The 16,665-nt window shown below is 44.8% G+C and overlaps 1 protein-coding gene across 6 annotated transcripts in view; it reads right to left on the bottom strand.

Moving 5' to 3' along the window:
• Positions 1-16,665, bottom strand: part of LOC140393765 (suppressor of tumorigenicity 7 protein homolog) — a 221,064-nt gene that overhangs the window by 9,612 nt on the left and 194,787 nt on the right. For 3 of the 6 annotated variants that reach the window (XM_072480155.1, XM_072480159.1, XM_072480153.1), the window contains 2 exons: positions 16,343-16,435; positions 5,141-5,280 (listed from right to left, as the gene is read on the bottom strand). In XM_072480155.1, coding sequence (XP_072336256.1) covers positions 5,141-5,280; positions 16,343-16,435 — 233 coding nt within the window. The remainder of the gene's footprint in view (positions 1-5,140; positions 5,281-16,342; positions 16,436-16,665) is intronic. The other 3 variants (XM_072480157.1, XM_072480156.1, XM_072480154.1) reach the window with 1 other exon arrangement.

The following is a 16,665-nucleotide window of genomic DNA, read 5'->3' on the forward strand; positions in this document are numbered from 1 at the left end:
GGAAACTACCCTGTCCTGAATCCCCCTTAGCGGGAAGGCTGACACCTGTTTACGTAGATAAATTCAAATAACTGAATTTGTTTCCCCTCACCAACTCAATTTTCAACCATTTTGTAAAGAAAGCACTACAGTGATTTCGTAAGTGAATGAAATTCCGGTTGTGTTTACGTTTTGAAGATTACTAGCAGGGTACTGTGCTGTATTTCACCGTTTCCCTTAATTACTGTAACAAAAGAATAGTGGAGTTCCACCCAAAAGAGATCATCTCCATTCGCAGCCACTCTACTTCCCTTGCAGGGGAAATATGGACAATGCCCAATGTCTTCATGCAGCACTCAGCTGAGATCAAGCACTCACGTTGGGGATTGTAGGAAGAGATGAAAGCCATTTTGCCACTTCTTTGAAAATAATGCCATGGGACCTTTCACATCCACTTTAGAGAGCAAACGGTGCTTCGGTTAAATCTTAATCTAATCTTGCCATCAACAGTGCAGTGCTTCCTCAGCAACCGTACTGGAGAGTCAGCCTAGATTATGCGCTCAAATCTGTGGAGTGGGACTTTAATCCACAAACTTCTGGTTCAGAAGTGAGAAGGCTACCCAGCAAGCTACAGCTGATGTATACTTGAGAAGTAAAGGAAATATACCATCATACGACAAAATAGAACAGAAAGCAGAACAACAGGCCATTGAGCCCAGGCAGTACAATGTGGCATTTATACTTCATGTTAGCCTCCTCCTGTCATTCTTCATCTAAATCTATCCAAACCCTTTTTTGTCTTTATAGTATGCTTAGACATCTCAATTGTTGCATGCAGGGCCTTCAAGTGCGGTCAGTGTTCCACATTCACATGACCCGATGTGTGAAGAAATGATTTCCTGAACTTAATTTTAACTGGCTGTATTCTAAAACTGAAGGTGTTCACGATTTCTTTACTGTAGAACAGCCACTCCTCATCTACTCTCTTTACCTCCTTCATTAGTATTACAGTGCGAGAGCTTGCACCCTTCTGCACTGTTGCATCACCCTAATGCGCTGCTGTTTCACTGATACAAGAACGTCATTTTGTTGATGAATTCAGGTAAAACATGTCCCAGTTAGCCCACTGGCTTTGTGACTGCTAGTTGTGTGGACAATGCTGGGGCGGGATTCTCCCCTACCTGGCGGGGCGGGGGGCGGGGTCCCGGCGGGATGGAGTGGCGTGAACCACTCCGGCGTCAGGCCGCCACAAAGGTGCGGAGGAGGCCAAGCCCGCACCTTCAGGGGCTAGGCCCGTCCCGGAGTGGTTGGCGTCCCGCCGGCTGCCGTGGAAGGCCTTTGGCGCCACGCCAGCCGGGGCCGAAGGGACTCCGCCGGGAGTCCTCGCATGCGCGGGAGCATCAGCGGCTGCTGACGTCATCCCCACGCATGCGCAGGGGGGGGGGTCACCTACGCGCCGGCCATCGCGGAGACCTGCACGGCCGAAGAGTAGTAAAAGAGTGCCCCCATGGCACAGGCCCGCCCGCGGATTGGTGGGCCCCGGTCGCGGGCCAGGCCATCGTGGGGGCACTCCCCAGGGCCAGATTGCCCCGCGCCCCTCCCCAGGACCCCTGAGCCCGCTCGTGCCACAAGGTCCCGCTGGTAAGGGACCTGGTTCAATTCACGCCGGCGGGACCGACATAGCAGAAGTGGGACTTCGGCCCATCACGAGTCGGAGAATCGCCGAGGGGGGCCCGGCGTGGCGCGATTCCCGCCCCCGCCGAATCTCCAGTGCCGGAGAATTCAGCGGCCGGCAGGGGCGGGATTCACGCTGCGCCCCGGCGACTCTCCGACCCGGCGGGGGGTCGGAGAATCCTACCCCTGGTCTTTTTTCAAAGTTTGCTGGAGGAAATTTGATCAGTAAATCCTACATTGCAGCCATACTCAACTTTGCAAAGCAGCTCTGTGGCTGTGAAGTGCAGTGGAGTTCCCCTCATGTCTCGGCCAACATTTAACCCTTAAACATGAACAAAAATACCCCAAATTCCGCTCGTGGGATCTTGCTGTGTACAGACTGGCTACCGTGTTCTTACAGTTAAACAGTAACCACAGTCCAAAGGTATTTCACTGACTTTGGGAGTTCCTGAGGTTGTGAACGACCCTATATAAATGCAAGTGGTCTTTCTTTCTTTACTGCAACCGTACCAACAGATAACTGAGTTATTACTGCAAATACTGATGAGTAGCTGAGTAGAGTCCTTTAATTCAGTCACAAGCTATAAGCAGTTTTAAAAAATTGAATTGCAATTGTGTCGCAGATTTAACTGAGCATAAATGCTACAAGGTTCATCAATTGCCTGCCAGCTTATGAGAGACATCAAGCTACTTTCGAATAAACACAGACTGCGTGACTTGTGCAACCATGCATATGTCAAAGAGAGTTATTTTCTAATGTGACCAACAGTTTTCAAATCCAGGAAGTTACATTAACTGTTTTTGTGGGGATAGTTAAGGAGCTGTAGCTGTTACAATTGGTCTGGAATTTAAGAGATCTATTTTGGATCAGATTTATACAGCCACCTCCGTGGTTAAACATTCAAGAAAAGAAAGTTGTGTATATAAACATTTCCAAAGGGACAGCTTAAACATTTAGATTTTAGTCTTCCCTTTCATGGAGTTACTGAGAAGTTTCCACTTCAATTATATTTAAGCATCAAATGCATGACTGTTAATTTTTATTTCCCTGTTCATAGGATGGCACGGTGGTGCAGTGGTTAGCACTGCTGCCTGACGCCGCTGAGGACCGGGGTTTGATCCCGGCCCCGGGTCACTGTCATGTGGTTTGCACTTTCTCCCAGTGTCTGCGTGGATCTCACCCCCACAACCCAAAAACGTGCAGGGTAGGTGGATTCGCCGTGCTAAATTGCCCCTTAATTGGAATTTAAAAAAAAAAATTTCCCAGTTCACTTTTGGTTAAAACAATTCCCTTAATAGCTTTAGGTTCAAACAAGGTTGGATATTATGAAGCTCTATCGTAGGACAGCACGGTGGCACAGTAGTTAGCACTGTTGCCTCACGACACAGAGGACCCAGATTCGATCCTAGTCCCAGGTGACTATCCGTGTGGAGTTTGCACAATCTCCCAGTATCTGTGTAGGTCTCACCCACACAACCCAAAACGATGCGTAGGGTAGGTGAATTGACCATACTAAATTGCCCTTAATTGGAAAATAAATTAGATACTCTAAACTTTTAAAAAATGAAGTTCTATCATGTAAAACAACATACGAAATAGATGCAGGAATCAGCTATGCAGCCCCTGATGCCCACTCTTCTATTCAATAGGATCATAGCTGATATTAAAATAATAATCTTTATTATTGTCACAAGTAAGCTTACATTAATACTACGATGAAGTTACTGTGAAAATCTCCTAGTCGCAACACTCCGGCGCCTGTTCGGGTACACTGAGGAGGAATTCAAAATGTCCAATTCACCTAACAGCCCGTCTTTCGGGACTTGTGGGAGGAAACCCACACAGACACCCTCGAACATACAGACTCCGCACAGACAATGACCCAAGCCAGGAATCGAACCCGAGACCCTGGCGCTGAAAAACAACAGAGCTAACCACTGTGCTACCGTGCCGCCCCCGCAAGGTGATTTTCTACATCAACTCCCCTTGCCCAACTGTTTCCGATATCCCTTCATTCCCTTAGTTGAGAAAAATAATCAACTGATCCCAGCATTAAACGTATTCAATGACTGAGCATCCACAGCTCTCTGGGCTAGAGCATTTCAAAGATTCAGAAACCTCCAAGTGAAGAAACCCTTCTTCATCGGAGAGCTAAATGGCCAACCCCTTGTCCTGAGACTATGATTCCCTCGTACCCGACTCTCCAGCCAGAGAAACCGCCTCTCAGCATAAATCTGAAGAGGTATTTCGTAGAAGCTCAATTCCAGAAGCTAGAGAAAATAGTGGTAATTATTCTGTTCATTACCCTGGAGAGTGTGACTGACATATAGGGCTGGATTCTCCCGCCCCGCCCACCGGAAATGCCACAGGCGAGACGCCGACAATGGAAAAATCCATTGACCTCGGGCGGGATTCTCCGGTCACCGGGCAAAAGCAGCCGGAGAATCTCGCCCGCAGTTCCAGGAACAATGGTGTGAACAAATTTTAGATTGGAGATGGATTTCTTGCTAGACCGTAAATTGATGCAGAGCCAAGACAGGTGGATGGAGTTAACATACTGATCAGCCACGACCTCACTGATTATTGGGAATAGCCTCGATGGGCTGAATGACCTCCTCCTGATCCTACACTCCTAAGACCTAAAAACGTAAAAGCCTCCAGCTAAAATGTTACCCCATCTCCCCCTTTCAGATGCGGATGGAGAAACTCCGTGTTTCTTGATTCAGGTTTGCAGCATTTAGAATTTTAATCAAATTCCTTGGGCTGGATTCTCCGATCTACGACGCCGAAATCGCGTTCGGCGAGGGGGCGGAGAATCCCCAATGACGCCCAAATCGGGGACGGTGCCGCTTTCGCGATGCTCCGCCCCCTGAAAAGCGGCGTACTCCTGACGCCTTATCCACGGCCTCAGGCCATACCCTGGGGCCCGCCCTGCGATGCTCTGCCCCGACCGGCTGAGTTCCCGACGGCGTGGGACACGTATGGTCTCACCCGTCGTGAAGGTAGCGTGGCAGTTGCGGACTCAGTCGGGGGAGGGCCGATCCGCAGGCGGGGCTTCATTTGGGTGGGGGGCACTGTGGGGGCCGAAGGGGGGGGTACTATTTTTGCGGTCTGGATCCGCAATGAAGCACGGCGCGGTCGCTGCAGGCCGCCGCTGTACACGAGCGTGGCGCAGACCCAGCAATGCTCTGGGGCATATCGGCAGCTAGAGCTGTGAACTTTACACTGTCTCCCTGCAAGCCCCCCCCCCCCCCCCCCCCCACCCGGAGCGGGGAACCAGTGGTCGTTTTGCACCAGTTTTCCTGCCGTAAAACACCACCGTTTTCACGCCGGCATCGGAACTTAGTCTCCCAAATGGAGAATCCAGCCCCAGCCTTTTACCTGCTTAAAGTTTCCAAGTTCTAGTAACGCTGGTTACAGAACAGAATATGTTCACAAGCGAGCTGTAAATTACAAGTGCCTGGAAATTTCACCGGCAATACGTACAGCCTTAGCAAAGACGCCCATGAGCTCCGGAAACTGGTGTGTGAGGAGTGCCAGCATCGCAGTGAATGAACATAGTCCAGCGGTGAACAGGATGAAGAACGGGAGCTCCTTCTTAGGATAAACGGAAACTTCGTGGAAAGCTAGAAGGGCAAATAACAAAGGATACTCGGTGTTAAAAATGCAATACAACCTGATGAATAATACAAACACTTTCATGATTTTAATTTAAGAAATCTTGTTCACATTATTGCCTGTTCAGAGTAGCCCTGGCGAAGCTTTGGGGCGGGAATTATATTTTTGGTGTCTTCGGGAATCAAGGGCTAATGGGAAGGGGACAGGAAAGTGGGGCTGACGCCCAAGATCAGCGATGATCATATCGAATGGCAGAGCAGGCTTGATGGGCTGTATGTGCCACTCCTGCTTCTACTTACTATATTATGTGCCACAGTTCTTGTGATGTTAGGTAGCAACATTGAAAAAAAACACCCAGCCCATTAAGCTACTCAAACTTGTTCCACCTTTCGATGAAATCTTGGCTGATCTGTGTACTAGCTCCAGAGGCCTGCCTTGGTACAATATCTTTTTACACCCTTTACCTAGTAAAAATCTATCAATCCTGGATTTAAAATTATTAACTGAAACCAGCATCTGCTTCTTTTTGGAGCACAGAGCTCTGTATCTCTACCACCATTTGGACAAGTGCTTCCCCTTTGTACAGCCTGGTTCTGTTTTTAAGGTGAAGTCCCATTGGCCTACCAGAAGAAAAGTCCTCTCTATTTACCCTAATAATTTCTCCAAAAGTCCCAGAAAACTCAATCAAATCACTCCTCATTTTCTATATTCCCAGGAAGAGAACATGAATTTATGTCTCTCTGTCTAATCTAACCCTTGGAGATCCGGTAACATTCTGGTGAGTCTGCGCTGTAGGCCAATTTATCTTTTCGAAGCTGTAGTCCCCAGAACTGTACGCAGTGCTCTAGATGCGGCCTTAACGAGAGTTCAGTACAGCTGTAGCCAAACTTCCTCCTTTGTACTCTAGCCCCTGAGATATAAAGGTTAACATTCCATAAGGCTTTTTGATGATTTTGTGTGCCTGTTTATTATTAAGCATACATGTACTTCTTTGAGCCCCCGTGCCTTTTGACCAAGAGCTGGTTAGTTTAATGGCGAACCATTTGCAAAACTGTTTCAGCAGGATACCTGGGGACACTCCATCACAGCCCAGTGATGCAGTCTTACTGATTTTCTGTTTCCTTCAGTTGGGAAACTGAAGATGAACTGTCCTATTATACTAAAAACAAATAAGTACGATCTGATAGCCATTACAGAAACATGGCTGCAAAATGACATAGATTGGGAACTGAATATTGATGGGTACAGGACATTTAGAAAGGGCAGGATGCAGAAAAAGGTGGAGGAGTGCCACTGCTGATTAATGGTGGTGTGTTTGCATTAGAGAGGGATGACTTAAGTTCAGGAAACCAGGATGTAGAAGTGGTGTGGGTCAAGATGAAAAATGATAAAAGCAAAAAGTCGCTTGTGGGAGCGATGTACAGGTCCCCTAATTGTAAGTACATAGTAGGACAGATTATAAAGGGAGAGAGGTAGAGATAATGGAAGCTTGTCAGAAAGGTACGGTGATATTCTTGGGAGATTTTAATCTACAAAAACACTGGAAACATCAGGTGGGCAAAAGTAGCGTAAATGAGGGTTTTGTAGAATGTTTTTGGGATAGTTTCTTAAAGCAGTAAGTTCTGGAGCCAACAGAGAGCTTGCTATATTAGGCCTGATACTGTGCAACAAGATAGGACTATTTGATAACATCATAGTGAAGACATCTCTGGGTAACAGCAATCATAATATGATTACATTTTACATTCAGTTTGAAGGAGAGAAAAGTGGGTCCAAGACTAGTATTTTAAACATAATTAAGGGCAATTATGAGGGCATGAAAGCAGGACTAGCTAAAGTGAACTGGCAAATGAGGTCAAGGGATAGGTCACTAGAGATGCAGCGGCAGATATTTAAACGGATAGTTCAGAATACACAGAGTAGCTACATTCCAACGAGAAAGAAAAATTCCACCATCCATGGTTAACTAAAATGGCTAAAGACTGCATCAAATGTTTTTTTTCCTTTTTTTTTAAAATTTAGAATACCCAATTATTGGTTCTCCAGTTAAGGGGCAATTTAGCATGGTCAATCCACCTAACTTGCACATCTTTGGGTTGTGGGGGTGAAACCCACGCAGACCTGGGGAGAATGTGCAAACTCCACACGGACTGTGACCCAGGGCCGAGATTCGAACCCGGGTCCTCAGCGCCGCAGTCCCAGTGCTAACCACTGCGCCACATGCCGTCCAAGACTGCATGAAACTTAAAGAAAAAGCATATAATTATGCCAAGACCAGTGGCATGTCAAGATTGGATAAAATATAAAGAACAGCAAAAGGATTAATGAGAGGGGGAAAATTAGAGCACGAGAGAAAGCTAGCTAGAAATATAAGTACGGATAGTAAGAGTTTTTATAGATACGAAATAAGAAGAGTTAATAAAGTGAGCTTTGCTCCTAAGAAAAAGTGAGTCGGGGGAATTAAAAATGGAAAATAAAGAGATGGTGGATGAATTGAACAGGTATTTTGCACTAGAGTGGATAAAAGTAACATCTCACAAATAGCTGTAAATCAGGAAATGGAAGGGAGGGAGGAACAAAGGAAAATTACATTCACCAGGGAAGTGGTACCTAGCAAATTGTTGGCACTGCAAGTTGCCGAATCCCTGGGTCCTGATGGACTTCATCCTAGGATCTAAAAGTAGTGTCCAGCAAAATAGTTGATGCGTTGGTCTTAATTTTTCCAAAGTTCCTTGGATTTGGGTAAGGTACATTAGATTGTAAAATAGCAAATGTAATTCCTTTATTTAAAAAGGGCGGGAGACAGAAAGTAGGAATGTTGGCAGTTATTACTAGAGGTTATGGCAGAGCACTTCGAAAAGGTCACGGCAATAAGGCAGAGTCAACGCGGTTTTGTGAAAGGGAAATAATTCTAAGTGCTCTAAGTTTAACCAACTTACTGGAGTTCTTTGAGGAAGTAACCTGTGCTGTGGGTAAAGGGTAACAAGTGGATGTACTGAACTTAGATTTACAGAAGGCATTTGATAAGGGTGTCACATCAAAGGTTATTACAGAAAATAAAATATAATGTTGTAGGGGGTAACATATTGGTATGGATAGAAGATTGGCTAGCTGACAGGAGATAAAGGGTAGCCAGAAATAGGTATTTTTCTGGTTGTGCCAAAGGGATCAGTAGAGGGGCATCAACTTTTTACAATTTATATAAAGGTCTCGGATAAAGGGACTGAAAGTATGGCTACGAAATTTGCTGATAACACAAAGATAAGTAGGAAAGTAAGATGTGAAGATGACATATGGATACTACAAGGGGATTATAGACAAGTTAAGTGAGTGGGCAAATATATGACAAATGGAGTATAATGTGGAAAAATGAGAAATTGTCCATTTTGGCAGGAAGAATAAAAAAAGGAGCCTATTATCAAAATTGAGAGAGATTGCAAAGCTCTGATGCAGAGGGATCTGGGTGTCCGACTGCATGAATCACAAAATGCGGTTATGCAGGTGTAGCAAATAGGAAAGCTAATAGAATGTTATTGCTTTTTACAAGGGAAATTGAATGTAAAAGTAGGGTTGTTACGCTTCAGTTATACAGGGCATTGGTGAGACCACATCGGCAGTTGTGTGTGCAGTATTGGTCTCCTTATTTAAAGAAGAATGTAGATGCATTGGAAGCAGTTCAGAGAAGGTTTACTGAACAAGGGGCGGGTTTCTCTGACCCCCCCGCCGGGTCGGAGAATCCCCAGGAGGCGGCGAGAACTCCGTCCCGCCGCTCCAATGCCGACTGCCATATTCTCTGGCGCCGGTTTTCGGGAGGGGGCGGAGATCACGCCACGCCGGCTGTTGGCAGCGGCCCACCCGGCAATTCTCCTGGCCCCAATGGGCCAAGCGGCTGTCGGTTTCTGGCTAGTCCCGCCGGCGTGGATTGGACATGGTCCCACATGGCAGGACCTGGCTGGTATGCCGGCTGATGCGGTCCTCGGGGGGGCGCGGGGGGATCCCGCCCTGGGGAGGGACCCCCACGGTGGCCTGGCCTGCAATTGGGGCTCACTGATCTGCGGGCAGGCCTGTGCCGTGGGGGCACTCCTTCCTTCTGCGCCGGCCCCTTTAGGGCTCCGCCATGGCCGGTGCGGAGAAGACACCCCCCTGCACATGCGCTAGAACACGCCAGCTGGTCTGCGCTAAACCATGCCGGCGGTTCTGCTTATGCGCCAACTCGCGCAGTTCCTTCGGCGCCGGCTGGCGCGGCGCCAACCCCTCCAGCGCCGTTCTTGGTGCCGGCGTTGTGCCAATTCCCGATTACGGTGAATCCCGCCCCAGGAATGGGCAGGGTGTCATGAGGAAATGGACAGGCGAGGCTTGAATCTCCTGGAATTTAGAAGAGTAAGAGGTGATTTGATTGAAAGATAAAAGATCCAGAGGGGTCATGACAGGGTGGATGTGGAGAGGATGTTTCCTCGTGTGGGAGAATCGAGAACTAGAGATCAATGTTTTATGCCCGTTTAAGAGACAGAAATTAGGAGAATATTTTTCACTGAGAGGGTAGTGAGTCTATTGAGCACCCTTCCTCAAAAGGCAGTGGAAGCAGACTTTGAATATTTTTAAGACAAGAGGTGGTTGAATGCTTGGTAAGCAAGGGAGTGAAGAGTATCAGGGGTAGGAGGGAGGTTACAATTAGATCAGCCGTTATCTTATTGAATGGCAAAGCAGGCTTGTGGGGCTGAGTGGACTACTCTTGCTCCTAACACGTACGTTCATATGACTCCCACCTCCCCACAATATAAAAGCACAACACAAATGAGCCAGGAATTTGAACCAACATCATTCTGATTCATGTTGTTCACCACAAGTGCGCCGTGGCAGTTACAATAAGAACAGCGCTAATCTTTTAAAAACAATTGAGTACCCAATTCATTTTTCCAATTAAGGGGCAATTTAGCGTGGCCAATCCACCTGTCCTGCACATCTTTGGGTTGTGGGGGTGAGACCCACGCAGACACGGGGAGAATGTGCAAACTCCACAAAGCAGCGCTAATCTAAATTGCAAATGTGTTTGTCCAAAATTGTTGCTATCCTTGTAAAAGCAACATTTTTTAAAAAACAGATCAAGTATACAGAATTCAGGACAAAAATCACTTCCTTTAGGTGAAGGTTTGTCCAATCTGGCAGACACAATGCTGCCCCCTCTGACCTCTCAGGTGAACGGTCAAACCAAGTCAGGGAGGAGGGGATTTCCTCTCCAATAACTGCTCACGAGCAAAATGAGAAACTAAATAGTGACCCTGCTTGACTGCAGTCATTACGTCAAAATTCTTGGAGCAAAGCATTTACTTTCGAGAGACCATAATTGGTCAAAGTGAAGGCAAAATGATTCCTGGTGTGGCTGCAGCCACATTCTAGTCTGGAGTGCTATCATATCAGGATCAGAATCTCGCCGTAGAGAACACTCAATCAGTAACAAATTTGCTTACCTTTCTAATCAAGGTGGTTACACACCTGAAACCTTAACCTGCAGGTTTCTCTTTCAGACACTTATGAACAGATGCATTATTTCCAGCACTCTTAGTTCTGGCTTCATTTTTCTTCCCTGCTTGCAAATATTTCTTAATAATCTCACACAATATTGCAAATTACTTTCAAATAGCTTTTCTTTCCCATTTTCTTTCCTTACTTTATGGCCCACTCCTGACGCTCCCCTTTTGTGGGCGGCACAGTGGTTAGCACTGCTGCCTCACAGCACCGGGGACCCGGGTTTGGGTGACTGTCTGTGTGGTGGCTGCATGTTCTCCAAGCGCCTGCGTGGGTTTTCTTTGGCTGTTCTGGTTTCCTCCCACTGTCCAAAGATGTGCACGTCAGGTGGGTTGGTCATGATCAATGCCTGGGGTTGCGGGGAGTGGGCCAAGTTGGAGTACTCTTTTGGCGGCTCCGGAGAGACTTGATGTGCTGAATAGCCTCCTTCGGCACTGTTACGGTTTCTCTGGATCCTATATTTAAGGGAAAGCTAGGAAATATTGAATTTAACTGCAGGATCTATTTTACATTCTTGGACCTCATTATTTGACTGGCTGCAGACCAAAAAGAGACTGCCAGGCAGGAATATCTGCTACTCCAGGTCATAGACCAGGAGTGGGTTGGAGGAGAAACGGAGAGAGAGTGCATAGATAGGTAGCTCGTGGAGCTCCGACTGGGGAGTGTGCAACAGACGTGCTTGAGGTGATGGAAGAAGTGGGCAATGCCAAGGCGAATGCTGCTGCTGGATCCAGATACATTTGCGCCCCCCCCCCTCACCTGATGGGTCTCCTGGATAACCCGCGTGCAGTCAATGAATTTAAAACAAAGCGATAATTTGAGACAGCTTCATTAAATATTTAAATAATTAAACCTGCCTCTGGAGACCAGGTTAATCACCCGCCACCAACCCCAATAAAATCCAAAGATGGGCAGGTTTGGTTTCCTGTTTTTGAATTTTAAACCCACCCCACCATTCCTGAGGGTTAACGTCCAACCTCCATCTTTTCTGAAGTTTATTTCTTTCTCTGCTTGGGTTCTTTCGCTTTCCTCAATTTTTCCATTCTTTTTGATACATTTCCAACTTTGGCGTTGTGAATTGCAACAAATTGGTTGTCGAGCTTCTAAGCAATAACAGTTCGACCGTGTGTATTTTCTCAAATATGTAGAAACTGTAAGCCCCCCCCCTGCACCCAAAGCTACAGACTTTCATGCACCCTTAAGGATTTTTAGAAGGCTGCTACTACATATAAATTAAAGGTAACTACTAGCTGTTTCCTACATTCTAGTAGTGACTATGCTTCTAAAGTACATTGATTTGGGGTATCCTGAGGTAGTGAAAAGCATTATAGAAATACACGTTTTTTCTTTCTAATATTTCAAAATCTGGTGTGCTAGTAACAAGTCTCATAGAGCTCAATGTTGTACCGAGACACAGAAATGCTAAACCCCCAATGCTAATCGTTTTATATCAATAAATTGCCAATTTCAGAAAGCACAAACAGGTTATAAGATTGGACAGATAGGTGCTCAGGTGTAATTTCAAACGCAAAGTGAAACAGTTTTGTGGGAGGGAATGAGAGAAAGAAAACACACAAAGTAAAACTTTTTTTTAAAGAGGCAGATTTTGTTGTGTGGATGAAATACACAATTTGTTTTTTAAATGAGGGGAGGTGATGAGGCTTTTTTAAAAAATCACAGTGATTTAAAATAATAACTGAAATAATAGCAAAATATTGCTGATGCTGTAAATCAGAAATAAAAACAGAAAATGCTGGAAAAACTAATCAGGTCTGGTAACATCTGTGGTGAGAGAAGTAGAGTTAACGTTTGGAGTCCGTATGTCGCCTTCAGAAGAAGAGTCGGACAGACTCTTGTTAATGTTTTAATCATCTACAGTCCTCCGCTCTACCAACTGAGCTATCGAAGGAGAGGCCGAGTCTTGTTAATGTTAACTCTGTTTCTCTCTCCACAGATGCTGTCAGACCAGCTGAGTTTTGCCAGCATATCCTGTTCTTATTTTATATAAGGTAAGCCTGGTTTTGATAACAGTTGCCAAAGTAAAGATGAAAGACTTCTGGTATAAGGAGAGACTAGAGAAACTGGGTAGATATTCATTGCAGCAGGGTAAATGAAAAGGCGATCTCTTGGAGGTGTTCAGAAATTGAGGGTGTTGATGAGGTAATTTGAGAACATTTCACTCCTCGGTTTGTCAGTAATCACAAAGTTACGGTAATCAGTAAAAGACAGTTTTGCAGATTTTGTTTAATATAGTTTATCTGGACACTGAATATAGACTTGACCAGAATAATAGTGGAAACAGAAATGGATTAATTATAAAGAATGTACAGCGCAGGAAGAGATCACTCCATACCCTATTTCAACTCCACCTATAAGAGTTATGTTTGTTTCTCGCTCGTGTACTACGGAGAATTCCATTAAATGCATCGCTGCCTATTAGCCTCAACAATTCCATATGTTCTCACTATTCTCTGGGTCAAATTCTCTTGGATTTTTTGTTGAATGTTTTACGGGACAGTTTTATATTTATGACTCTAGTTATGATTTTTCCCTCCAGTGAAAAGATCTTCTCTCTGCCAACCCTATCAAACACGTTTCTAATTTCAGGTCACCTCCAAGACTTCACTTTTCCCAGCCTGTTCAGTCTTCTTTGATAGCATTTGGAAAAATTTCAATGGGTTGAGGAGGCAGCCCAATGAGCAGGCCAGAGTTTCATTCTGTGATGTAAAATTCTATCATGCTAAGGAATTGGGTGAATATGGGAAAAAGGGATGGGGGAATATGAAGAGAAGGGATTGGGGGGAATATAGAGAGAAGAGTTGAGGGAATATAGAGAGAAGGGATTGGGAGAGTATGGAGAGAAAGGATTGGGGGAATACAGAGAGAAGGGATTGGGAGAGTATGGCGAGAAGGGATTGGGGGAATATAGCGAGAAGGGTTGTGGGAATATAGAAAGAAGGGTTTGGGAGAGTATGGAGAGAAGGGATTGGAGGAATATGGAGAGACTGGAATGGTATTCAGATTGAGCAAGAAGGGACAGAATGTTTCACCTAATGTCCTATTCCCCTCCATTCTAATGAATGGTTGCACACTTGAAATACTTTCATTTTTCCTTTTAGTTCTTCTAAATGCTGTTCTTAAAATGGAAATAATAGATGAAGTAATCAACATTATAATTCCAAACTAGCCGGTGGCTGTGTTTTTCCATTGGTCATTTGGAAGATCAGTGGTACAGCTTCAAGGATTGTTTTTTTTAAAGAAAGCAGGTAGCTGGCAGCTGCTTTAACCACCGTCATGCTTCCAACTTTCTTTACTCAAGAGTAGTCAAGACATGGAACTCGCCATCATATTGAATTGTCGGAGCAAATCATTTAGATGGGTTCAAAGGGAAGCTCGGCAAGTACATGAGGGAGAAAGGGATAGAATGTTATGCTGGCAGGGTGAAATGGCGTACGGTGGGAGAAGGCACGTGTGGAACATAAACATTGGCACAAACCAGTCGAGCTGAATGGCCTTTTATGTGCTGTAAATTATATACAATTCTATATTACCTGATGGAGCTGTGTTTGGCTGAATTGACAGAAGTTGGGAGGCACTGTTCCTTTACGGTGCAAATTAAACTATAAAGAGCAGGGACTGTTCTTTCTCTATTCAAATGCAGAAATCAGTCCCTGGGGGTATTCCTCCTGAGCAATGAGATCATCTTAATTGAGCGACCATTTGACCCAATGTCTCAGGTAGGAATTTACCTCCTCCCAAAGCATCATCTGCTTGGAACCGGGAAACCACAAACCCATGATCTACTTCTGTGGATGCCTATGAAGGAAGGTCACCCGCAGGCACTCCAAATCCTTCAACAAGGCACACCCTTCCAATCACAACATGGGACAACAAGAGCTATACAACTGCTAACAGCACACAAGCAAAATCAAATAGAAACCTTGTATGCTGAGCTGGAGACTTTCACAAATTCTTTGAAAAAAAAACATTTAGAGTACCCAATTCGTTTTTCCAATTGAGGGGCAATTTAGCGTGGCCAATCCACCTACCCTGCACATCTTTGGGTTGTGGGGGCGAAACCCACGCAAACACGGGGAGAATGTGCAAAGACTTTCACAAATTCAACGCATTATGAATACCAAGAGAGCCCTGGTCTCTGATGGAATCTGTATCTGTGCCCTGAAGCAATTCCTTTCCAAACTGAAGCAGAGTACCAAGTTCCTGCACTGATAAGACACAGATTCTAAGCTTCATAATAATACATAAGCCATTAAAATAACTTAAAGTATTATGACAGGCACCTGAATCCTACCTTACCCGTTGACTGATTAAAATTATCACTTAACTTAACTGAGTGTAATTTAACATTTATTTACTCAACAGTAAAACTGTGAACCCTTTTACCTTGCAGTATGCCAGGAATTTTCAATGGGAATTCTCTGCACATTTTTAACCTAATTATAGGAGAAAAGCTCAAAAGCTAAACCTGCAAATGAAAACTGGATGTATTTTTTGTCATTTTCTTCAGAACTTTATGAACTCTTACTGCCAATTTTCTTTATTTTTTAATCTGAACAATTTCACATTTCTATAATGTTTCTCATGTATGGCATTGCGAGGTTGTAGAGTGGGGGAGGGTGGGGGTGAGGAAGCAGAAAGGTTAGGGTGAAATTTCAAAAGCATAGCCGGTGAAGACTTTCAAAAGCAGGGAAGGAGATTGCAAGATGGGAGTGAGTTAAGGATAAAATTCCAAAGGATAGAGATGCAATATTTATAAGTGGGACAGGTAGTGGTGTAGTGGAGAAGGCAAGGAGCTGGTCTACACAAACGAGGACGAGTTTCTGGGATGGAACTCTTGGAGAGAAAGAACTTTCATTTATATAGTACCTTTCACATCTGCAGGACGCCCTGATGCGCTGCATAGGCAAATATTTATGACTGAAGTGTGACCTCAATGTTGGGTAAGCAAGTGTAGCAAAGTTCCACAAATAGCAATGACATGAATGACCAGTTAATCTATATTTAATTTATAGTGCCAATTTAAATGTTGTACAGGGCAATGGGAAACTGCACTGCTATTTTTTGAATAGCTCTTTCTTTTCTGGTCCACTTTGAAAGGCAGACACTCAGTTTTATGTCCCATTTGAAAGTTGGCACCTTTGACAGTGCAGTAGTCCCTCAATGGGAGTCAACCTGGACTACATCCACATTCTACAGAGACGGGCAATGGAGGAGGAGGAGAATGTGGGACATTGCATAGATGAGAACAGAGGTTGCAGCATTTGGAGGAGTTGTAGCTCGCAGAGGATGGATGTGGCTAGGGAGCATTTGATAAGTTAAACCTTGGGATCATAAAAGCATGGATCAGGTTTCAGCAGCACTGAGGAAGAGGTAGGGGCAGGTGGAGCAGGAACATAATGCATTCTACTAATTTATTAAAACATGACAGTTACTTTTTTAAAAACTTTATTTAAGGTCTCATTTAATGGAAGAGAAAAGCCACATTCTTTATCAAGGAATAAAAGGTTGGATCATGAAACGTACATGGCAGTAACTCTCGGTCTGCTGTTTCAGTGCAGCTGGGATATGGATAGAAAAGATGACCTTTCTCCAAGGGATATGGGATCATTCGAAAAGCTGAAAGTAGAACAGTAACACAGATAAGATACACAACATTCACTGTAATAAACCACAGATGTTCCAGCAATGCAGCAGTCTCCAGAGTGAATGATTGTCTCCTTGTGAGATCCTGGGTATTAGCAATTATAGTAAAATAAATGGTTCTAGCTTTAAATGACTGACCCTCAGACAAGGTAAGCTTGATATGTGCCACGTATGTCAAAGAGTGCAGTCTACATAACCTGATG

This window comes from Scyliorhinus torazame, chromosome 17 (genome assembly GCF_047496885.1).
Source record: "Scyliorhinus torazame isolate Kashiwa2021f chromosome 17, sScyTor2.1, whole genome shotgun sequence".
NCBI classification, from domain to species: Eukaryota; Metazoa; Chordata; class Chondrichthyes; order Carcharhiniformes; family Scyliorhinidae; genus Scyliorhinus; species Scyliorhinus torazame.